General features: G+C 39.3%; 2 protein-coding genes across 8 annotated transcripts in view; both read left to right on the forward strand.

The window, feature by feature from the left end:
* Window positions 1-25,274, forward strand: part of FMN1 (formin 1) — a 443,362-nt gene that overhangs the window by 186,074 nt on the left and 232,014 nt on the right. For 6 of the 7 annotated variants that reach the window (XR_003515832.2, XR_003515833.2, XR_003515834.2 and 3 more), the window contains one exon: window positions 3,778-3,839. The exons of the other annotated variant lie outside the window; for it this stretch is intronic. Coding sequence is in view for 2 of the 6 variants with exons in the window: in XM_027571393.2 (XP_027427194.2) it covers window positions 3,778-3,839 (62 nt within the window). In the remaining 4 variants the exon portion in view is untranslated. The remainder of the gene's footprint in view (window positions 1-3,777; window positions 3,840-25,274) is intronic. 7 annotated transcript variants of the gene reach the window in all.
* Window positions 17,905-18,671, forward strand: LOC113909822 (protein BTG3-like). Its single transcript, XM_027571396.1, has one exon. The coding sequence runs from the start codon at window positions 17,916-17,918 to the stop codon at window positions 18,669-18,671; it is 756 nt and encodes a 251-aa protein (XP_027427197.1). The 5' UTR covers window positions 17,905-17,915.

Genomic DNA, 25,274 nt, shown 5'->3' on the forward strand with positions numbered 1-25,274 from the left:
TCATAGTGATTGTACCAGTTTGCACTCCTGCCACAATTATGTGAGCATTCCATTGTTCCACATCTACGCCAACACTCAGTTTTGTCAGACTTTCAATATTCCTGATTACTAATGAGAATGAGCACCTTTGAATATAATTGTTACTTGTATGTTGTCTTTTTAGAGTGCTTTTGACATTTTTTGTTTTCTGTAGTTTTGTAGGAGTACACATGCACACGCACACACCCACGATCTTTAATTATTTAAGTGTATTTTCCCAACCCTTGGCCTTGCCTTTTCCCTCTTTTTATGACATATTGTGAAAAGAAGTTCTTTATTTTAATGTAGTCAAATTTATCCATTTTCTTTCCTTTATATGTAATGCTTTTTGAATCTTAAGTTTTTCCTAACCTGAAATTATAAAAATATTATGCTGTATTGTCATACTAAACATTTGTAGTTTTACTTTTTACAATTTAGCTTTTAAGCAACTTAATATAGATTATTATCTGGTATAAAGTTGGGAGCCAGTTTTCGTTTTTCCATATACATATCCACATTTCCCAATCAATAATTATTAGAAAAACCATTCTTAGTATAAACAAAGATCTTCCATGATACTTCCGTCCTATAAAGAGACCATGAATTTGCCGTGTCTTTCTGAGTCCTTTATTCTATTATGTTATCCCTCTTTCAGCACTATGCTATTTTAATTATGTTGTGATAATTAAAAATAATTCTTGTTAAATGGTAAGGCAAGTTATCTTTATATTTTCAAGTATCTGGGCTCTTATTGGCTTTTTGCACATCTGTGTTTCAATATATATATTAGAATGAACTCCTTGTTCAAAAAAACCCTCCAAACTCTTAGAAATGCTTAACAGGATTGCACTGAATCAATGGATCAACTTGGGAAAATTAACATCTTTACAATATTGAGTCTTATCAAAAACATGGCTTACTCTCTGTCTCTTTCTTGGTAATACATTTCAACATAATGTTTCTGTTTTCTCATGAGGTCTTAAAAATTTATAAGGTTTTTCTAAGTACTTTATGTTTTTAGGGGTACTGTGAATGTTAAGTTTTCTTTTCGAAACTGTTGCTGGCATCAGGATTTTTGTATACTGATTTTATATCCAGCAACTTTACTAAACTATATATTAATTTCAGTATGTTATCTGCAGGCAGTCTTTTGAATTTTTCTAAATAAATGTTCATAGTGAATAACAGCTTAATTTTTTCCTTTATTTTTATATATAAATGTGTGTGTGCATGTGTGTGCACCCATGTTTTCTTTTTTCTCATCCTATTGCATCCACTAGTACCCTTAGGAAAATAATGAATAGAAATAGTAGTAACAGGTGTTCTTGAGTTAGACTGAGTCTCCTAGGGAAAACGTTTAAAAGTAAAACATTTGATGTAGATTTTTAAGAAATTAACATACTATAAAATTAACTTTTTCTTTTTGGTGCACAGTTCCATGAGTTTTAACTCATGTGCAAATTCATGTACCCACCACAGTAATCAGGATAGAGAAATGTTACATCACCCCCAAAATTCCTTTGTGTGCTGCCCCTTCGTAATCAAATACTAGCACCCCCCCAACCTTGGCTACTGCTGCTGTGATCTGTTTTTATCCCTATGGTTTTGTCTTTTCCGGAATGTCATATAAATGGAATTAAACAATAATTAGACTTCTGAGACTTTTTCACTCTGCATAATATCTTGAGATTGATATATGTTGATGTTATGTATCAATAGTAATTCCTTAGTATTGCTGAGTAGTATTCCATTCTATAGCTATACCACAATTTGTTTATACATTCACTCTTGAATTACATATATTTTCTAGCTCTGTAATTTATTCATCTTTCTTAAATAAGAAAGCTGCTTAACTTCTTTATGCATTGACTTCTTCCTCATTAATGGGGATAATGTACCTACGTGACAGGGTTATTGTGGGAGGAAAAATGAGTCAATACATATGAAGTACTTAAATAATGCCTGATATATAGTAAATGCTCAATAAATACAATCCATATCATTGTTTCCAAAATTAGTAAAGATTTTGAGGTAGGAAAAAACTTGACAAGTTCAAGGAATAGCAAGAAAGCCAGAGTGCCTGGTCTGTAACAAACAAGGCAAAGACAGGGAGAGGCATGTAGGTGCCATGTTGTGAAGGTGTTATGGGCTGCAGTAGAGTTGGGATTTCACTCTAAGTGCATTGGAAAGCCCGGGATAAGACATGATCTGGTTCATGCCTTTACTAGATTATTCAGACTGCTGTAGAAGAATGGGTAAGGTGGTGGTGGTAAGAGTCAAAGCAGGCAACCTTTCTAGGTTATTGCAGAGGTCGAGGAGAAGACTGTGCTGGCTTGGACCATAGTGGTGGTTGGTGAGTGTGGGGATGGTGAGAAGTGGTTTGATTCAAAGTATGGTTTGGATGTAAAAATTCACAGAACTTGCTGACAGATTCATAGCTCAATGTAACACATTCCCCATAAGAACAGCAGTGTGACCATTTATAATAACAGCAACACTCCTGTCCTGTGTGGCTTTACCAAAGATTTCCCTCATCCAATTTTGAATTGACACCTAAATTTTCATGCCTGATTTCTGAAATCCACTTGAAGAAATAGTCTATCCCTTCATATATTTTTTATTTTTTTATTTTTATTTATTTATTTTTTAAGATTTTATTTATTTATTTATTTGATAGAGAGAGAGAGAGAGAGAGAGAGAGAGAGAGAGAGACAGCTAGAGAGGGAACACAAGCAGGGGGAGTGGGAGAAAAAGAAGCAAGCTCCCCACTGAGGCAGGGAGCCTGATGCAGGGCTCCATCCCAGGACCCTGGGACCATGACCTGAGCCGAAGGCAGACGCTTAACCAACTGAGCCATCCAGGCACCCCATATCCTTTCATACATTTTTTAAATGACATAAAGCTGCTTCTTTAGTACTCATACTCACAACCCCAAACACATTGTTAAGGTAACAACTTATCCCACAAAAATGTTTTTCCATAGCATTTTGCTTTGTGGTCCTCCAGTCTGTATAATTCTATGACCCCACATACTTAGTCGTCCTGCTGGAAATAAAGTTGTCTGAGCCGCTTCATGCTTAGCCACTGGGCTGGTAGCTTTAGTTGTTGGCTGGAGTTCTTGTGTACAGTTGGGACTTTTTGTGGGAATAAACATTATTAGACCCAGGCTAAAATTGGATCAGAAATTTATTTTTGTCCTCCTTTCAACCTCAACTCACCCTAGATTATCTCATCCAAATGACAAATGGTTTTGACTTTCTGAAGCGATCTAAAGATTAAAGTCAGCCCTGGGTGCTTGCTTAGCCTTGCATTCAAATGGAGATTTTTTTTTAAGCAGTTAAAAATAGAGTTCTCTGATCTCACATACAGTTTTATTTCCCGTGTGTCTGCTCTTAACACGTCTGTATTTGTTCTCAGTGCTGCCTGAGCTTCCAACTCCTCCTTAAAGACAAACACCTGACCCAGTCTTTATCTGGAACACTCATCATGCTTTTTTTTAACCCTATCCTCTCTGCTTAATTTGGGGCCTCTCATAATTCGGGGTTTGCCAAATGGAAGGAAATTTCCCTTCTATTCTAAGCGCCTTGTCCTTTCTTGTCCCAATTTTCAACATCTCTTGTCAGGTTAATGTCAAACTGTGGTGTTTATTGACTTAGTTTATTTGCAGGAGGGACTCTGGCATCTTGGAGATGCTCACTTGAATTTTGTGCATAATTTTGTGCTTTTTTGTAATCGGCTTCTTTTGTGATCTTACAGAATACCAAGCTGCTATTTTACACTTGAAGAGGGAACACAAAGAAGAAATTGAAAACCTACAGGTATATCTCTTTGATTCTCCTGAACTGGTTATTGAGACTGCTACTTCGTTTTCTCATGTGCCGAAGTAAATATTCCCCTTTTGTTGCCATATTTGCTTAGACAGCATCTGCAGCTGGTACCTGCCAGCAGGCACTGCGTTTATCCTGCGGAGGGAAAACTTGCACTCCATTTTTAATATAATTCAATTCCTATTTTTAAGAAATGCAAGTGCCTTTGACTGGGAAAATGATATGCTTGGAGAAGACATTGGTTTTATTTGAAAAGCAGGAAACAAGAGAGAGTAGTTAGACTTATACTCTTTGTAAGAAGTCTTTGAAAACCTATTTTTCCTATGCACGCTGTAAACTATTTTGTTTGGCTTACTCCCATTCATGTATTTGTATCTGTCCTTCTCAGGACATCCCTGAAATATGATGTCATGCAGATCAAGGCACTTAGGGAAGTGGTCCTGGTAGGAGCCAGAGTTGTGCTGAGCCATCCATTCTCTATCCCCAGGGAGTGCTTGGAAATTGCTGACTTGATCCCAGAAAGACTGAGGGATTATTTACTTCCTCCCACTATCTAATTGTCCTTCCCTTAATGTTTGGTCTTTGCTTGTAGTGCCTATGACAGAAAGTTGTAGAGTTCTAATTTCAGATAACTAAATATTGAATCGAGCACTGATTCTGGTTTCCTGATGGCTGGGTTGACCCATACCTTAGAGGACAAGAGCAAAATTTAAATAAAACTTGGTGTTTTTTTGGTGCTAACTCATTACTTGCTAATTTAATGAATTTGTGGATCAAATATTCTTCTTTCCAATAAGTGATAATGTGCTTTTTTAACATAACTGAGACACTATATTGGATTATAGGTCAAGCCATTGCAAATAGCAAAAAAGATTATTAAATAGGTTAGGTGGTGTATAAATTCAGCTTGTTTTAAGCAGTTTGGAAGGGAGAATGAGTCCATTTCACAAAGAAACAAACAACCAAAACTGGAAAAGTACCTCTGTCTCCTAGGGGGAAAAGAGAGGTGGAGGCCCTTAGGTCTTTTGTTGCAAAATGCTCTACAGAGACCTCTCTTGTTTGTTCTGGTGTGCGATAGATTCTCAGCTGTCTCAGAGGAAGTGAAATGGGGATTAATTTAAGAAACAGATTGCTAAAGAGGGTAGGCACAGAAGTGATTCTGTGAGCAGAAGTTTTGTGTAAGAGCTCAGTTGTAAGTTGACATTGGCTTCTCCGGGTTTTAGAGCAGCCCTGTGAGGCTTTGATAGCTAAATAATATTCATGGTAACTGCAGGCTATTACTGTTTTTGAGTTCTTACTTTGTGCTGGGCATTGTTCCAAGGATATTACATATAGTATCTTGTGTCATCTCCACAAAAGTCCAATGATCTTATATCTCAAACTAAGGAAAGGTTGGAGAAGGAAAAGAAGAGTAAATGGAAGGAGAGAAAGTATATTGCAATCATGATCTCCAGTTAAAATAAAAGTTAAATCAAGATTTGATCGATAATAATAAAGGTGAAAAAGTGTTCCTAATTGTATCTAGTTTTCTTTGTCTGTGAAAGGATTATCCGTTCTCTGGGATGCTGTTAGTAAACTTAATTTCTTTTTGTATCATATTTATGATTCATATAAAATTGCTGAAACCCTGTGGCCATGACACACTCCTGCCATCAGGTTGGGGGTGGTGTACCCAATCCATACACTTACCTGTACTTTGGAACTATTTGCAGCAATCACAGGCTGACAACCCTCAATAGGAAACTGGCAACTCTTATCCCTGATCTGACCTAGAGAAGTGTTTTTGGGCAAACACAGCATTTTAAAGATTGAATTAGGAATACACATTTTAAAAATATGGAGGAGTTTCTAAAAAAAAAAATTAGAAAATCTGGCAACAGTGGGCTTATTTTCCTGACTTCAACCAGCTGTTTAAAAAGACAACACCTTACCTTTACAGGTTCTCACTTATCTGAGAAATTTTTGCCTGGGGTTGCCATTACCCAAGTTCATGACTATTGGGTAGAAATGTTTTTCTGACCTGCCCTTTTAAGGCACATGATAAAACTAATTCTCCCATGGTACAAATGAAGAGTTACTTCTCTGAGATTCCTAGGATCAAGATTTTTTTTGAAGATTGTTCTATATTGATTCATATAATCTTTTTTTTTTGGATTTCAAATATTTAAAGGTTTTTGTTTTTTTTCCTTCATTTTTTTATTATGTTATGTTAATCACCATACATTGCATCATTAGTTTTAATGTAGTGTTCCATGATTCATTGTTTGCGTGTAACAGCCAGTGCTCCATGCAGTACGTGCCCTCCTTAATACCCATCACCAGGCTAACCCATCTCCCCACTCCCCTCCCCTCTAGAACCCTCAGTTTGTTTCCCAGAGTCCATAGTCTCTCATGGTTTGTCTCCCTCTCCAATTTCCCCCCCTTCATTCTTCCCTTCCTGCTATCTTCTTCTTTTTTTTTTTTTTAACATATAATGTATTATTTGTTTCAGAAGTACAGGTCCCGTGATACAACAGACTTATGACAATTCACAGTGCTCGCCATAGCACATACCCTCCCCAGTGTCTATCACCCAGCCACCCCATCCCTCCCATCCCCCACCACTCCAGAAACCCTCAGTTTGTTTCCTGAGATTAAGAATTCCTCATATCAGTGAGGTCATATGATACATGTCTTTCTCTGATTGACTTATTTCGCTCAGTCATGACATGGATAGAATGTCCATGTCATTGCAAATGGCAAGATTTCATTCCTTTTGATGGCTGCATAATATTCCATGGTATATCTATACCACATCTTCTTTATCCATTCATCTGTCAATGGACATCCTGGCTTTTTCCATAGTTTGCCTATTGTGGACATTGCTGCTATAAACATCGGGGTACACATACCCCTTCGGATTCCTACATTTGTATCTTTGGGGTAAATACCCAGTGTTGCAATTGCTGGATCGTATGGTAGCTCTATTTTCAACTTTTTGAGGAACCTCCATACTGTTTTCCAGAGTGGCTGCACCAGCTTGCATTCCCACCAACAGTGTAGGGGGGTTCCCCTTTCTCCACATCCCCGCCAACATCTGTCATTTCCTGACTTGTTAATTTTAGCCATTCTGACTGGTGTGAGGTGGTATCTCATTGAGGTTTTGATTTGGATTTCCCTGATGTTGAGCAATGTTGAGCACTTTTTCACGTGCCTGTTGGCCATTTGGATGTCTTCTTTGGAAAAATGTCTGTTCATGTCTTCTGCCCATTTCTTGATTGGATCATTTGTTCTTTGGGTGTTGAGTTTAAGTTCTTTATAGATTTTGGATACTAGCCGTTTATCTGATCTGTCATTTGCAAATATCTTCTTCCATTCTGTCGGTTGTCTTTTGGTTTTGTGGACTGTTTCTTTTGCTGTGCAAAAGCTTTTTATCTTGATGAAGTCCCAATCGTTCATTTTTGCCCTTGTTTCCCTTGCCCTTTGGCGATGTTTCTAGGAAGAAGTTGCTGTGGCTGAGGTCAAAGAGGTTGCTGCCTGTGTTCTCCTTTAGGATTTTGATGGACTCCTGTCTCACATTGAGGTCTTTCAACCATTTGGAGTCTATTTTTGTGTGTGGTTGTAAGGAAATGGTCCAGTTTCATTCTTCTGCATGTGGCTGTCCATTTTTCCCAACACCATTTGTTGAAGAGACTGTCTTTTTTCCACTGGGCATTCTTGCCTGCTTTGTCGAAGATTAGTTGACCATAGAGTTGAGGGTCCATTTCTGGGCTCTCTATTCTGTTCCATTGGTCTATGTGTCTGTTTTTGTGATTCATATAATCTTATCTCAATGTATAATCCACTTCCTTAAGTTCAAGTTAAATTCTTCGAATGGTTTCATTACTCTTTTCATACTGTCAAAGTCTTGTTTATGAATCTGCTGATTCTAGGCACCTTGGAGAGAGCAATGATTTTTTTCCCCCTCTCTTTGCAAGTATGTAGCAAAGTGCTTGGCCACATAGATGATGCACAAACATTTCTTAAATAACAACCCGTGATTGAAAAATAATAGTACCTAAATTTAATCAAATCCCTACACTGTGCCAACCTTTGTTCTAGGTATTTAACATTAGTATTATAAAGCATAAATGTAGAAATATAAGCTAAGTAATAGATTTGTCACCATTTTATAGATGATAAAACATGAATTTCCCAGAGACTCACTGGTCAGAAGTCCTGGACTAGTCAGTGGGAGAACCTGAATTTGAATCCACCTAGACCTGTCTGACCCTTTACATTAATTGGTGTAGCATTACTGGAAAGAACATTGGATCCAGAATCAGGTCTGGATTGTGGTCTTGGGTTTGGGGCGATGAACAATGTGAGTGCTTTCAGCTCAGTTTCCTAATATCTAAAATGAGGGGCCAGGCCATATAATTTCTAACAGTGCCTTTGAATTTTATTATTGGCCCCACCATGCTTGGAAAAAAAGTTCATTTTATCCATTTTTTTTATTTTTATCCATTTTTTTTCACAACTTTTTTTTCCATATTTTTATCCATTTTTTTTCCACAACATTTCACATTGTCCTTTTAGACTTGGGGTTATCTAACTCAGAGTCTCTAAATCCCCATTCTTTACACATGCCCTTTTATTCTTTTAGTTTCTTTGGGAGGTTCCTCTAACATGGGCTCTCTTCTCCACTCTGCTTGTCTTTGTGGAGCAGTGTGTTCATGTTTCAGTAATACTCTGCATGCTAGCATCCTGGTGCTTTTTCAGATGCCTGACTCAGTGAAGGCTGCAACTCCTAGAATGATAAATGAAACTTTTACAGGAGGGCCTGCTCTTCTTTATGACAGGGGGAAAGCACGAGGATGGGATGGCTAGGACTTCTTTGGCTCTCTGCTTCTTCAATTTTGAAAGTCAGGGCAAGTTGGGGGGAAATGCGTGCCCTCCATCTGGCTTTTGAGGAGCTCTGGATGATTTAAGAATGTTGTTTTTCACCAGCACTTTCATCAGTTTGGAAGTAGGAGCCATGGAAATGACAGATTGTTTTATCTCTTTTTACCTAATGTTCTTTGCACTGTAGGACAGAAGAAAGAACTAGCCAACAGTGACATTTCCTTTACGGGAAACTTTCTCATTTATCCCATTCATCACGTGCATAGCCCATAACTGAGGGGAAACTTGACTGAGCAATGGCCTCTGGCAGGCCCCTGCTCATTGTGCAATGCAGTCACATTTCTAATATGGTAACTCCCACTGTGAAATGATCCAGGGACAGAGGCCAAACTAGAAATTGACTTACATTGTACCTTGTAGTCCCCAAGAGAACCAAATGGTATGTTGGCCTCCGTTAAACAAAACTTGTAGACTTCCTTTTCTCTCTCCAGCCCACCCCACATGTCCATTTCTAATAGTTTACACATGCTGTTGACACAAAATTGATTACAAACTACACTTGAGCTGATACAGCTAAACTTATAAAGATACATACATCCTAAAAAAAAGAAGATACATAAATCCTGAGCTGTTTCCATTTGTTATGTTCTTTGTTATCAACACAATACATTTAAATCTATTAGTTCCTTGTGAGGAATACTGTGAGGGAAAGGGAGTCATTTGTAGAGGGATAAACAAAACCTTCACAATTATGAAATATGATGATTTCATTAAACCCTCATGGTATTCCCCTACATGCTGGTATTAGTATAATTCATTACTGAGATGTCAAAAAATAAGACAAAATTTTAAATGTTGAGAAGTATTTTAATTCATTGTTTCACTGTGGGTATAGAATACAATGTTATGAGTTTAGCAGATTTGCTTGTTTGGTGGGGTTTAGATATTTCTTAGGCTCTTGGCTTCCTGGAAGTCCACAGATATCACATCTGTGTTCATCAGGGATATTGGCAAATTGTTCTCTTTTTTAGTGGTGTCTTTATCTGGTTTTGGTATCAGGGTACTTCTGGCCTCATAAGATGAATTTGGAAGTTTTCCTTCCTTTTCTATTTTGTGGAATAGTTTGAGAAGAATAGGTATTAACTCTTCTTTAAATGTTTGGTAGATTTCGCCTGCAAAGCCACATCTTGTCCTGGACTTTTGTTTGTTGGGAGTTTTTTGATTACTGATTCAATATCTTTGCTAGTTATCAGTCTGTTCAAATTTTCTATTTCTTCCTGTTTCAGTTTTAGGAGGTTATATGTTTCTGGGAATTTATCCATTTCTTCTAGATTGTCCAAGTTGTTGGGGTATAGCTTTTCGTAATATTATAATTATTTGTATTTCTGTGGTGTTGGTTGTTATTTCTCCTCTCATTTGTGATTTTATTTATTTGAGTCCTTTCTCTTTTTTTCTTGGTAAGTAGAAGTTTTATTAATTTTATTGTTTTGTTTTTTTTTTTCAAAGAACCAGCTTCTGGTTTCATTGATCTGTTCTATTGTTTTTTCAGTTACTATAGCATTTATTTCTGTGCTAATCTTTATTATTTCCTTCCTTCTGCTGGCTTTAGCTTTTGTTTGTTGTCCTTTTTTCAGCTCCTTTAGGTATAAGGTTAGATTGTTTGAGATTTTTCTTGCTTCTTGAGGTAAGCCCGTATTGATATGAACTTCCCCCTTTGAACTGCTTTTGCTGCATCCCAGAGGTTTTAGACCATTGTGTTTTCAGTTTCATTTGTTTCCGTGTACTTTTTTATGTCTTCTTTTATTTCCTGGTTGGCCCATTCATCGTTTAGTAGCATGTTATTTAACCTTCATAATCCTCTTTGCAGATTTTTTCTTGTGGTTGACTTCTAGTTTCACAGCATTGTGGTCAGAAAAGATGCATGATATGACTTTGATCTTCTTAAATTTGTTGAGGCTTGTTTGGTGGCCTAATATGCGATCTATTCTGGAGAATGTTCTATGTGCATTTGAATGTGTATTCTGATGTTTTAGAATGGAATGTTCTGAATATATCTGTTAAATCCATCTAGTCCAATGTGTCATTCAAAGCCATTGTTTTCTTGTTGATTTTCTGTTTAGATAATCTGTCCATTGATGTAAGTGGGGGTTTTAAAGTCCCCTGTTGTTATTGTATTATTATTGATTATTTCCTTTCTGTTTGTTATTAACTGTTTTATATATTTGGGTGCTCCTATGTTGGGTGCATAAATATTAACAATTGCTAGTATTGGATTGTCCCCCATATGATTACATAGTGCCCTTTTTTGTCTCTTGTTACAGTCTTTGTTTTAAAGTCAGTTTTGTTCAGGTGCACCTGGTTAAGTGTCTGTCTTTGGTTCAGGTCATGATCCCAGGGTCCTGGGATCGAGCCCCGAGTCAGGTTCCCTGCTCAGTGGGGAGCCTGCTTCTCCCTCTCCCTCTGCCCCCTGCTCCTGCTCTCTTGTGCACACTCCCTCTCTCAAATAAATTGAATAAAGTCTTTAAAAAATAAAATAAAGTCTATTTTGTCCAATATAAGTATTACTACTCTGGCTTTCTTTTGACATCCATTTGCATGATAGATATTTCTTCATCCCCTAACTTTCAGTCTGCAGGTGTCTTAAGGCTAAAACGAGTCTCTTCTAGGCAGTATATAGATGGGTCTTGGTTTTTTTTAATCCATTCTGGTACCCTGTGTCTTTTGATTGGAACAATTAGTCCATTTACATTCAAAGTAATAATTGATATATATTTATTGTCATATTATTTTGTGTTTTTTCTGAAGATTTTCTCTGATCCTTTCTTGTCTTTCTTTTTTTTAAAGATTTTATTTATTTATTTGACAGAGAGAGACACAGCAAGAGAGGGAACACAAGCAGGGGGAGTGGGAGAGGGAGAAGTAGGCTTCCCGCAGAGCAGGGAGCCCCAAATGGAGCTCGATCCCAGGACGCTGGGATCATGACCTGAGCCGAAGGCAGACGCTTAATGACTGAGCCACCCAGGCGCCCCTCTTGTCTTTATTTCTTTAGTGACATATTTGGATTTCTTTCTCTTTATCGTTGCATATTTATTAGTGGCTTTTGATATATGATTACCTTTGGGTTTGTTTATGACCTCTTTGCATAAAGCAGTCTGTATTAAGTTGATGGTCATTTAAGTTTGAACCCATTCTTTTGTCCTCTCCTCCCCATGTTTTAGGTAAATGTCGTATTTTACATCATTTTGTTCTGTGAGTTCTTGACTGATATTTTACAGAAATATTCATTGTAGGGGCACCTGGGTGGCTCAGTTGGTTAAGCTGAATATCATGACTGAACCTTCGACTCAGGTCATGATATCAGGGTCCTGGGATTGAGCCCCACATTGGGCTCCCTGCTCGGCAGGGAGCCTGCTTCTTCCTCTCCCTCTGCCTGTCAGTCTCCCTGCTTGTGCTCTCTCTCTCTCTCTCTCTCAAATAAATAAATAAATAAATAATCTTTTTTAAAAAAGGAAAGAAAAAAAATATTCATTGATACAGCTTTTGTGTTTCCTACCTCCATACTCTCATTTTTGGTCTCTCTTTTCCACGCAAAGAGTCCCTTTTAATATTTCTTGCAGGGCTAGTTTTTGGTCATGAACTCCTTCAGTTCTTGTTTGTCTAGGAAATTCTTTAACTCTCCTTCTATTCTGAATGTTAGAGTATTCTTGGCTACAGATTTTTCACAATCAGCACTTTGAATATATCATGCCAATCCCTTCTGATTTGTAAAGTTTCTGTTGAAAAATCTCCTGCTTGCCTTATGGGGTTTCCCTTGCATGTTACTACCTTCTTTTGTCTTGCTGCTTTTTAAAATTTTTTTCTTTATCACTATATTTTGCCAGTTTAATTACAATATGTCTTGGTCCATATCTGCTTTTGTTGATATTGTTGGGTGTTTTCTGCCTTCTGGATATGGATATTTGTTTTCCTTCCCCAGAATAGGGAAGTTTTCAGCTGTTATTTCTTCAAATAAGTTTTCTTCCCCCTTTTCTCTCTCTTCTTTTTCTGGGACTCTTAAAATATGAATGTTACTATGTTTGATGGAGCCACTGAGTTCCCTAAGTCTGTTCTCATTATGCATAATTCTTTTTCTTTCCTTCGTTCAGCTTCATTACTTTCCATTACTCTTTCTTCTGGGTCATTAATTTGTTCCTCTGCTTCTTCCAGCCTGCTATTCATCCCATCAAGCATGTTTCTCATTTCATTTATCGAGCCCTTTATCTCTGCTATGTTATTCCTTATCTCTGTGTTAAGGGTCTCACAAACGTCTTCCACTCTTAAGTCCAGTGAGAATCTTTATGATCATTACTTTAAATACTCCATTAGGCATATTACTTACATTTGTTTTGCTTAGATCTCTGGCCCTGGTCTTGTCCTGTTCTTTCATTTGGGATAAATTTCTCTGTCTTCTCATTTTGTCTAAGTCTCTGTGCCTGTTTCTGTGTTTTAGGAAAGTCAGCTATGTCTCCTGTTCTTGAGGGTAATGGCCTTATGAAGAAGAGGTCCTGTAGTGCCCTGCCGTATAGTGTCCCCTGTTCCCCAAGTCCTGGCACTTCTGGGAGTGTCTTCAACGTGTGCTCTGCTGTTTTGTCCTGGCCACTTTATCCTTCAGGCCAGTCATATGCAGAGGCTCTCTTTGCCTGTCGTGGACACTGTTTGGTCCCTGACCTGAATGTGACATTTTATCTAGGTGTGCTCTGGTCTGTTTGTGAAATGAGACCTGTCGCCACTGCCACCAGAATCAAGGCTCTGTAAAACTCCCACATTGGGAGACACTGTAAAAGCAGGGATTGGGCCTGTCTTCTGAGGGAGGGGACATTTCTTGCTGGGACTGAGGCAAGCATGACTGGAAGGGGCAGTTTCACCAGAGTCCAGGGCGTGGGCCTTGGTGTGAGCAAGTTAGGTAGCAAGTGTTGGGGCTGCACTGGTTCCCAGAGGTGGCCCTGTGCTTATGCTAAGGCATGGGGGGAGGGAAATGACATCTGCCATTTCCTTTGTTCCCTGAGGGGTCTCTCTGTGAATGCTGCCTGTCTGGGACATGCTCCAAGATGAGCAACTAACCTACTGTGCCCAGGCACTCTTCAGATCACTCTTTGCATGCTGTAAATTAGTGGGTTATTTGCCTGCCTTTTCTCCAAGAGCAGCCCCAATGCCTCTGGTTCTCCGAGAAGCATGCTGACTTTTAAAATTCCAGTCTTTAAGTCCCCCTGGTTGCAAGAACTCATGAAATTTGCGCCCTTTCCCTTTCCAAGCCGGTTGCTATGGGGAATTGTCTTTTCCGTGTGTGCTCCCCTGTGTGCTAGTCTATCTCTTGCTCTTCTCCATGACTGCTGCTCCCTCCCCACTGCAGTGACCATGGTCTTTTTCTCTCTCAAGCCACATATCTGCACTTCATACTTTCTTTGATGTGTCCTTTTTTCTACCTTTAGTTGGGGAGTTTGTTCTGCCAGTCTTCAGGTTGATTTCCTGGGTAGTTAGAATGGTTTGATAGTTATCTATTTGCATTCCTGGGAGGAAGGGAGCCTAGGGTCTTCCTGCTTTGCTGCCATCTTCCCTTCCTCCTAAAATCTGGACTCCTTTACTTGTTTATGTTGATTGCCTGGTGTGGAGACATCAGTTGACGACCCTGGTGTGGAGCAAAGAAGAGCTGAGTAAGAATGTCCTCATCCTCTTTCTCCATGGGTGTTCAAGAGACCCTTGAGCTCTTAGATCTTTGTGGACTTTTATATTTCTTTTCCTTTTCTTTTTCCTTCCTTCCTCATCCCCTTTCTTCCTGCCTCCGGTCTTTTCCTGAAAGGGCTACTGATGGAATAGAGAGGGCAGCAGTGTTGGAAGGTACGTGAAAAATAAGCTCTTAGTGCAAAATATTGGGTATGGTCTAGGACATTTTAGGAAGGGATGGGAAGAAATTTTGTTTGATTGTAGAGTTTGACTGCTGAGTACCCTTTGCTTTCTGACTTGATGAGATGGTTACCATCAGTTATTGAATACGAACTACTAACTCTATGCCAGGTACTGTGCTCAGTGCTTCATATACATAATTTCTAATCAACCGAGACTCAGGAGACGTAAGGGCCTGTCCTGAGTTTTCACAGCTGGTTACTGTGATGGCAAGATTTACTGACTAGGTGTGTCTGATTTCCAAATCGGCTCCTCTCCACAGTCAACTTGTCAACTGATTTGATTCATTTTCTCTAGTATAATGGTTTTCTTAGTTTTCATTTTCCTTCCCCTCATCCTGTGACAGAGACTTCTGCAGATCACCCCTTATTCTTATCCTATACAAGCTCTTCATGTGGTTCAAAAAAACAGTGGGGACATTTTTGTGGTGTTGGGGAAGAGGTCTCTTATCTCACTGGTTTCAGAAGTCCCAAGCTGTTCTGCTGTTCTTCCCACCAAAGTACAGAAGGAAGGAGCAGGTAGAAATTGTCCTCTTCAACTTCATTGCTCACAGCTGGTTCTGAGCCCAGTTTGAAGAGGAGACTCTGATATTTCTCACCATATTCTTGGTAATTGTCTATATTCATCATAGAGATTTGAAACTTGAGTCTCAAATCAATTTGTCAAGACCACCAAGTCAGAAAATATGGGGGCAAAACTTCTACGCATTCTGCCAGCTAGTTACTGCATTGATTTCTGCAGGTTTCCTTAGCTATTCTCAAACCTTATCTTCCCCAACACAGCTTCTGAAACCCAGCATTGCTGATCCCTTAAGCACATGGAATGATGTGGCTATTCTCTATGTTGTCACCTATTTGTAGGATGTGCCCATGTGTGATACATGGTGCCTGTTGCCTCTTCTAATAAGTCCAGCCTCATGTGGGCTTTGGAATCCATAGTGTGAATATATTGCATGTTTGTGTGTGTGCACACATATGCATGTGTATATTCTGACCTTTTCACTCCAAGTTCTTCTAGCTTGCTCTGTGTCCTAGTAGAGAGAGAACAATAATAATAATAATAGCTGGTGTTTATTGAGCATTTACTATGTGCCAGTCTTTATATATGAGAATTAGTTGTGTTACTACACCAATTCTATGAGGTGGCACACTCCTAACCGCCACCTGAACTACCTCTGAAAATTCTTACACCTCGAAAGTCCTTGCCAGAGAGTATTCATGACAGGACCTTGTTTCTGGTCTGACCCTTGCCTTTGATCTATCCTTGGGTAGAATATCAGTCCTTAAGAGTGGTAGGCCTTAGGAGCAGAACTTGTTGAAAAAGAATCTGTATGGTGAAGTCAACTAACCATTTGTTGGATGATATGCAACTTAATTCCAGGCAAGAGAGCTGGATAAAAATCCAGATGTGGAATCTTCCTTGAGTTCTAATCTTAGCTTCACTATATACGACATATGTTGTCTTGAACAAATTACTTAAACCCTTATGAGCTTCAGTTTCTCATTAGAAAGAGGTTGTGATGATATTGTAACTTGGTTGATGCGTATGCTGAGTGCAAGTACTGTGGTAGTTAGGTATGGGATTGCAAGTACAATGGCATGCAGTAGATGGCCAATAAATGATAATTACTGTATCTCTCCTGATGACCAGCATGCTTAGTTTAAGTCAGTGGCTGTTGAAGTTTAGTTTTTGGTGGTAAAGCTCTTATAATATAAAACCTGTACCTATATAAAATAAAAACATTCTGAAATTAATGTTACACCTAATGTTCCAAAAAGCATTGCTTTTAATATTTTTGTCATAAAAGTGTGATGCTCTCGTTTCCATGACCTCCCCTTAATGGAAGTATTGATGCTACTGTGCTTTTGTGAAAGAAATATTTGAATATGTAAAATCACCCCACGAGGGACAGCATAGATTTGGCCGGGGGGGGGGGGAAACCTAAGTAAGATGTTGCATTTCAAAATTGTTTTTGCTTTCAAGATAAGCACTTGCTAAAATAGAATTTCATATATGTAATTCTGCCTTTTTTTTGAGCTACCGTAATTCTGCTTTTTATAATCAAATACCAATTGCGTACCCGTCAAACATAAGAGATGCGCTAGAGATAAAACGTCATTTAATAATTATAACAACAGCAGCTAACATTTACTACATTACTGTATTAGCATATGCCAGACACTCTACTTAGTGCATCCTTTGGATTATTTTATTTAACCCTCACATAAATTCTTTACTCAGAGGATTTACTATCTAGTTAGAAAAATAGAATATATGCCATAAAGGTCAAATAACAACAGACAGCTTAAAATAAGTACTAGTGTTATCTAGAGACTAATGAAGGGAAGGACTATATGAGTGTTAGCATCTGCTTTTTTTTTTTTAAATATTATCTACTTTTAATGGAGTTTGAGAATTTCAGATTTTACATGTCAGCTAAGAGAATTATCAAGTCTCAGATTTTCTGATTGCCATAAATGAGTGGCAGTTGTTTTTCCTGTCTCTAAAAGCTGCTGTGTTTCTGTAATACACTTATTCATATTTTGTATGGTATCACCCCTCTTTGTTGCAAATACATATAATACACATAAAGAAAGGTGTATCACATAGATATATGGGTTTGTGACAGATAACTTGGGTGTTCTACAGTTATTTTAGAATCCATTCCCTAATCTTACCACTGGAGGTCAGCTTGACCCTTTTTTCTCTTAATAAGCTTCAAGTAGATTTTCTTAGTATTGAAGCAGATTTCCAGTTCAGAACTTTGCCTTAAATACATGAGGAATAAAACCGCTCTTAGTTTCGTTCCCAGAACACGCACAGATATATGCATACAGGCATGTACCTGTGCTCACAGGCATAAGGCTCCATGCATTTACAGAAGTAATGCGCGATGTGTTTATGGTTACATATATGCATGTACATTCTATCTGAGAAAAGAAAAAGAGCCACCAGAAAGCAGTGCCTTATGAAATTGGTCATCTCTGTTTCATCAGATGGGATTATTAAGAGGCAATTAGATTTCTCTCTATCATTCACTACGTATTAAGAGCCTACTGGGTCCGCCCGCCCTCTCAGCGCGCGCTCAGTCGCCGGATGACGCGGGAGCCCCACGCTCCGGACTAGGCTTGCCGCGCTCGCTGCCGCCGAGCGCCGGCCCGCTGCGGCGGCGCGCTGGGTTCCCGGCCCGGAGACGGTCAGGACCGCCAAATCTGCGGCCCCAGGGCGGCGGCGGCGGCGGCGGCGGCGGCGGCGGCGGGAAAGATGAAGAACGAAATTGCTGCTGTTGTCTTCTTTGTCACAAGGCTAGTTCGAAAACATGACAAGTTGAAAAAAGAGGCAGTTGAGAGGTTTGCTGAGAAATTGACTCTTATACTTCAAGAAAAATATAAAAATCACTGGTATCCAGAAAAACCTTCAAAAGGGCAGGCCTACAGATGCGTTCGTGTCAATAAGTTTCAGAGAGTTGATCCTGATGTCCTGAAAGCCTGTGAGAAGAGCTGCATCTTGTACAGTGATCTAGGCTTACCAAAGGAGCTCACTCTGTGGGTGGATCTGTGTGAGGTGTGCTGTTGGTATGGAGAGAAAAGCAATGCATTCATTGTTGCCAGCTTTGAAAATGAGGATGAGAACAAGGATGAAATCTCCAAGAAAGTTACCAGGGCCCCTGATAAGGTTACCTCTGATTATCATTCAGGTTCCTCTTCTTCAGATGAAGAAACAAGTAAGGAAGTAGAAGTGAAGCCCAGTTTGGTGACTGTGACCCCAAGCCCTGTGTACCAGATTTCAGAATTGATATTCCCTCCTCTTCCAGTGTGGCACCCTTTGCCCAGAAAAAAGCCAGGAATGTACGGAGGGAATGGTCATCAGAATCACTACCCTCCTCCTATTCCATTTGGTTATCCAAATCAGGGAAGAAAGAATAAACCGTATTGCCCAATTCCAGTAACATGGGTACCTCCTGGAATACATTGTGACCGGAATCACTGGATTAATCCTCACATGTTAGCACCTCACTAGCTGCTTTTGATTCTGTTGGTGTCAGTGTTGAGAGAAGGTAGAATAAGCCTGACCACATTAAAAGTTAAAAGTTCATACTCATAGTAGTAAAGTTAGATGAGCCAAACCGTCAAACTTATTTTTATAGAAAAGTTATTGATAATAATCTTTCTTAAAAATATATATGCACTTTAGATATATTGATGTAGTTTGAGAAACTTTATTAAGTTAGTCAAGTGCCTAAGTTTTTAATATTGGACTTGTATTTATATATTGTGCATCAACTCTGTTGGAGACGAGAACACTGTAGCAGCAGGCGATCTGTTCTAGCACCTTTGAGCATTTACTTTATGGAAAGTGTGTAAGTTATTTATACACAAGGAAATCTATTTTATGTCATTGTTTAGAAGAATTGCGTGAAATCATGTAGTTGCAAATAAAAAGTAGTTTGAGGCATGAAAATAAAAGAGCCTACTGGGTGTCAGGTGCTGTGCTGGATGCTGGATGGAATAGAATAGACATGGTTCCTACTCTCTGGGAGCTTGTAGTCCAGTCAGAGAGACAGATATTGATAAAAATAATCCCTCAGGAAGTATAATATTACTGTGGAGAGAAATATAGTATAGGATGCTGTGATAGGATACAGTTTAGATTTGAAGTCAGGGAAGGATTCTTTTAGCAAGTGCCATTTAAGCAGAGGCCTGAAGGGTGAAGAGGAGCTTGGCTGGTTTGAAGGACTCTGGGGAGGGCCAGTGTGACTAGACAGAGGAGAAAGGTTGGGGATGAAGATCTGGAGTAGTGGTTTTCAAGCGTTTTAAACTGTATCTTGGAATAAACAATGCATTTTCCATTGAAACCCAGATTACGTGTTTTTGCATGAGTGAGAAATAAGAGTTCTCTTAAACAGAACTGATTTCATATGAATGTATTCTGATATATTTAACTCTCTTGTATTTAAAAAAAAAAAAAAAAATGGTGGTGGTAAAGCATAAATTGACTTCTATCCCATTGCTGGATCATGGACCAGGGTTTGAGAAGCACTGCCACGGAGGAGGGCAAGAGAGGCCATAATCGGGAAGGGCCTTGTTGGTCCTTAAGGTTTTGTGATTTCATCCTCAGAACAGTGAGAATCTACTGGTTCAGAGCAGAGAAGTGTGAGACATGAAAAGATTTGCCTTTTCAAGAGATGCCCTCCCCTCTAGGCTGTGGTAGAGGGTAGATGTAGGGGAGCCAGAGTGGAAGTGGGGAGGACAACAGGCAAGTGTTGCCGGCCTGCAGGTAGGAGATGATACTGGCTTGGCCTAAGTTAGGGGTGGGAGAGAGAATTCGCGCTCTCCGACCGGAAGCGCGGACCTTCTCCAGCGCTGATGGTTGCTTCTGCTAAAGCTGGAGTTACTGAAACCACCATTGTTGCTTCCCTGTACATGTTTGCACAGCTTGATTCTCCCTTGGGTACCTAGACCACTACTGGAACATTGTAAGTACACAATCAATATTTTTTAAATTAGTAAATCATAGGGAGGCAGAGGGTGCTGACAATAATGCTATGTTTTCAAGCGTGAAATGAGAGCGCTCTTTCTTGGTATCTGCATACCCTCCCCTCATCATGACTGAATATATGCACAACACCAAGACAATCACTCTTCTCTACAAATAAGTGACAGTTTCTTATACTCCGGAAGCTGTTGTGGGTATCTGTTTAATACAGTTCTGTTTGTTAATAATAATATTAAACATATGGCATGAGTCATATCTGCTGCAAAGAAACATGCATGTAATTTAAAGTATTAATTGATGAAACAGAATAATTTTTTTCAAATTTGGATGAGGTTTATAAGTTGAACCATAGGAAATTGTTGATATTTGGCCTATTTTGACTTATAAAATGGCAAATTCAGTTATGTTTAATCTAACATATTCACACAAGCAAGGAGGTGAATGTGTGTTGGAATTCTATTCCTCTAGCTGGACCATCCTCTGAAATGTTCACTGGAGCCTCAGGCAGGGATTGAGAAACTCAGCTGAGCCTGGGTGGCTCAGTCGTTAAGCATCTGCCTTCGGCTCAGGTCGTGGTCTCAGGGTCCTGGGATCGAGCCCTGCATCGGGCTTCCTGTTCGGCGGGAAGCCTTCTTCTCCTTCTCCTGCTCCCCCTGCTTGTGTTCCCTCTCTCACTGTCTCTCTCTCTCTCTGTCAAATAAATAAATAAAATCTTTTAAAAAAAATAATAAAACTTTTAAAAATGTAAAAAAAAAAAAGAAACTCAGCTGAAAATGTCATGAGGCACTGCCCATTGGATAGTGACACATGTATTCTGTGGTCACTGTTTTCAAAGTGGAATTACTGAGACCTATCGTGACCCTTATGCCCCATGTCACATACAGAATTATCCTGGTGAACAATTTCCCAGCCTTCAGGCGAGCCATGAAAAATTACTGAAAACTGTTTATCCAACTTAAATTAGTATTGCCTGGTCTAGTGAACAGGCTAAGTATATCATTGATCTTTCTCAGTGAGCTCAAACTGATGTTTTACTCCATAAAAAATGAATAGTTGTGACCCACTATTGATCATTTGGTCTGTGTGATACAAGTCTCTTTAAAAGTGTTTGTGCTTTTCTTCCTTCATAGACCTTTTACATTAAAACTTTCATTTCTGGAATTGGAAGTTATAGGAATATTGTGGTACAGATACATAGGAAAATGATTAGAAGATTGGGAAAGGAAGTGAATTAAACATCTAAGTTATATTTATGGTGAGTTTTTTGTTAAATGTCTTGTTGAATATTTCCTTTACTTCTCCCACAGATAGCAGGTTTTTTGTTTTTGTTTTTGTTTTAGGTAAATGAAGTTTGAAAACTAAGATAGGGTCTGCCACTCATTAATACATAACCTGGGGGGGGGGTCTTTTGATTTTTTAAAAAATTAATTTTCAATTAGTCTTGCTAGAGATTTATGAACACTAAATCTGATACTTTTCCTACTTCAGACTTGTAGTATAGTTCTCAGCCACATCATCTTAAAACTCTTAAGTAGTGAAAATCTGTATTTTCATCCAGAAAAGGGGTTTTCTTTTTGATATTTTACTTTCAGCACATAAAATAACAGTGATTCGTCTCATGTTGATGAATATAATACAGTATCATTTATTTTTCTCTGGGATTCCAGGATTCTAGAGTAGTGGCTCAGTCTTGAAGCTTGATTGCCAAAAACAAATGGAAACTCCTGTCCTCTGGCTATAAAATAATGGTGGATGGGCCCAAAAATGTGGAGGGGAGAAAACAAGATTGCATTACAAATCTGGCAACATCAGCCACACTAGTAAAATCAAATCCAATGTTGTTTTATGACTCTGAATTTATGTGAGTGCCCAGGATCAAAGGGCTCCAATCCCAATGGACTACAGGGTCCAAGGTTCATGGCAAAAACTCATCAAAAAGAACATTTTAGTCATTGAAGCTTTTCATTTTAATCAGCCTCAGTAATAAAAGAGCCTTTAGGTGTCCAAAAACATTTTGCAAGATCAAGAGGTTGTTCTCTCGCTCGTAGAAGCAGCTTTCTTATTGGATCCATATAATGCCTCTGGCCTTAGAGTGTCAAAGGGCCACCGCCTCCATTTTGTTTGCCCTTGTGGGATGGTTTCTTTTGAGTCTTCTGTGTATTATGTGATAGTAAATTACGGTGTCTGACGGAAGGACCATAAAATTTTCACACAATCTATCAAGCTATTTCAGCCATTTAGAGTTTGGTCTCTGACAGCAAACCAGGTACTTTGTAATGTTTAGACAGAAACGGAGTCTACCGCCGGCATCTTGACACATATCTGGAGACGGCTCTGCATAGGAGAAAGAACATGAGCCTTGACAGCCAGAAGATCCAGTGTTGAGTCCTAGCAGACGCCTCCTAGGATTGTGGTTTGGGACAGTCCATAAAATGGGGATCCCACCTTCACCACAGGGCTGTTCAGATTACATAGGCTAATGTTTGTGAAGTTGCCATGCAGCGAGAAGAATGGATATGCACTAGGCATAGATTATGCACAGAACCAGCCTGAGTAGTCCTGTGGTTCCAACAGGAGACCTGAGTAGGTATAGGGAAGAGCCAGCCGGCGAGGAGCAAATTAAAAGACTGTTCCTGGAGAACACAGAAAAGGGTGAAAGCAGAGACCCAGGAGGTTGAATTAGCTCTGGGGAAAAGGGGAGGCTCATTTCTTTTAAGATAAGAAGAAAATAAAAAAGAATGAGTGCCTTTGTCTCTAGACTATTAACACCTTTATTTCTTTGCTTTGTTTTTAAATTTGGGCCCCATGCCTACGAAAAGAAACTAAAGCACCCAATATTTTGCCACCTGATCTCTTTGGTGTTCTCTTCTAGCACCTCTTCTGCACCTCTCCCTGTTCCTTGTTCTCTTTTTGGCCGTTGCCCTCCCCCATTTCTCATAATAATTTCAGCTATCCTTTACTTCAAAATCTCTTCTCTTGATGATACTGCTTCTTTGAGCTTCCGTCCCTCCTTTCACTGGCAAAGTTCTCCAACATTAGTCACATGTAGCCAATCCTCCTACCACTTGCCTTTTGTTACCTTTGTACAGCAACAGCTAAGACCGCAGAGGACGCAGTTATCTCGTGTGCTGTTGGTCCCCTCTTGGTCTTCATTGGCTTGGATTCTAGATGGAGCCTCAGTGTTGAAATCCTTCTCAGATCTCCTCCCTTGATGACTAGGACACTGAATTCTCTTCTGAGTGTGCTTCTGTGTCTTCTCTGCTTCCCCCTCATCCTGGCCTCCGCGGCACCCCCCAAATGGGACCTTGCGAAAGGTAGCCTTTAGTTTCCTGACTTTCCATGTGTTGTCTCTTGAAGATTTCATTGATTGTTTTCTCTATGTAAAGGCTTTTCAGAGTTATTTGTTTGGATTCAAATGTTTCCCTGAGTTCCAGCTCCAGGAACAGTTCTCATTTTTGCTAGAAAAATCCACCCTGGGAACTGTTTTCAGCATCTCAAAATTTAAAATTTCTGAAGCCAGAGCATCAAAAATTCTTATAATCCCAGGGTTGAAAAGACTTGTCTACTTGTCTCCTTCTGACTTTTCCCCCACCCAATATAAACATAGCACACAACAGTCTTTTTTGGGACTGTCCTATATATTTAAGGTTCCACTGTTCTCCTAAGAGTGAAAGTCCAGGCTAAAAATCTCAGCCATCTTTGGCAGCCTCACCCTTAGCTTCTGTATCTTGTGGATTGCCAAGTTATGATCATTTTAGCTGCATGGTCCCTCACATACACTTGTTCCTTAACACTCTGCTGCTGTCATTCTAATTTAGGCCCTTAGGTCTTGCCAAATTCAAGCCATGTTATAAATTACTTAGAGATTGTTTTTCTCTCTCTTACCCACCTTTATTGGCTCACTATTGCTTATCCAGTTAAGTTCAAAGTCTTAGTGTGGTATTTAAGACCTTCTAAAATCAGATTCAAACTTCTAACTAGTCTTTTCTTCCATTATTTTCCTATGCTTTCCCATCACTCTGCCTTCTTCTTTTACTTGGCTTATTCTGCCACTCCAACTTTGTCAATCCTTTGTGGCACACCAAGGGATCCCCATCATGTATGAAACCATATCTTGATGTCCCAAGGCTCCCTGCTCTGACACTTGGCTCTCCACCCGACTCCAGCACTTAGCAAGCCCTTTTCTCATATTACAGTCTTGAAAGCAGAGGTGTTGTCCCTCTCCTTCACTGCCGAACATAAGATGGACGGGAACCTTCAATAAATAGCAAACAGATGAAACTTCTATCATGGTAATACATGCATTAGCGCATAAATTAACCACTGATTGGTTTTCCCTTTGTCTTCCTTTGTAATGGAAACTAGATTTTAACCAAAGTGATCTTACAGGCAGTGGTTTTCACATTTAGAGACATGGGAGAATTATAGTAGGAAAACTATGTTCTTGGAAGTTTTTTAAAAGATAATTTTGACAGCAAGAATACTCTTTGTTTCTCGTTGTATTAAATGGACATTTATCAGATGTTGCATGTTAAGACGACTTACGGTGAGTGAGCAATCAGTTGTATTAGTTGAGGTGAAATCACCTTGGACTCATATGAATGTGTGATAATCTGTAAACCTTTTCATTTTATAGATGAGGAACCACATACTGAAAGAGCTGATCTTAAAATCGAGTTTAATGGTTCTCACATTTTCTTCCTCAGTGCGCCTAAAGGAGGCACCGTGCTCCCAGCAGGACAGGGCTCCTTACAACCAGTGAAGTCCACCACCCATGGAGATTCACCTTACGGTTGCTACTCCTTAGGAGTTAAAGGGCCCAAGCCCATGCAGGCTGCTGATAGAAGTACCTTGACTAGAAGTGAGGTCTTCTCCCAGGCCAGTGCTCTATCACGTAAGCCGTGTGGAGATCCCTCTGCCAAAGGTGGAGAAAGTGCAAACCACGATTTAAGTGGTGGGCAGGAAAACCATCATGCAGCACATGCATGGTGGCTGGTACTGAGCACAGGCAGAGGTTTAACATGTTTAAAACCAAAAATCTTTGAACACACCAACAAAATTAAACATGATTCTTTTAGGAATGTGCAAAGCAATGGGAGGAAAATAAGGCCCCCTCTTCCAAGTATC

This window comes from Zalophus californianus, chromosome 6 (assembly GCF_009762305.2).
Source record: "Zalophus californianus isolate mZalCal1 chromosome 6, mZalCal1.pri.v2, whole genome shotgun sequence".
Lineage (NCBI taxonomy): Eukaryota > Metazoa > Chordata > Mammalia > Carnivora > Otariidae > Zalophus > Zalophus californianus.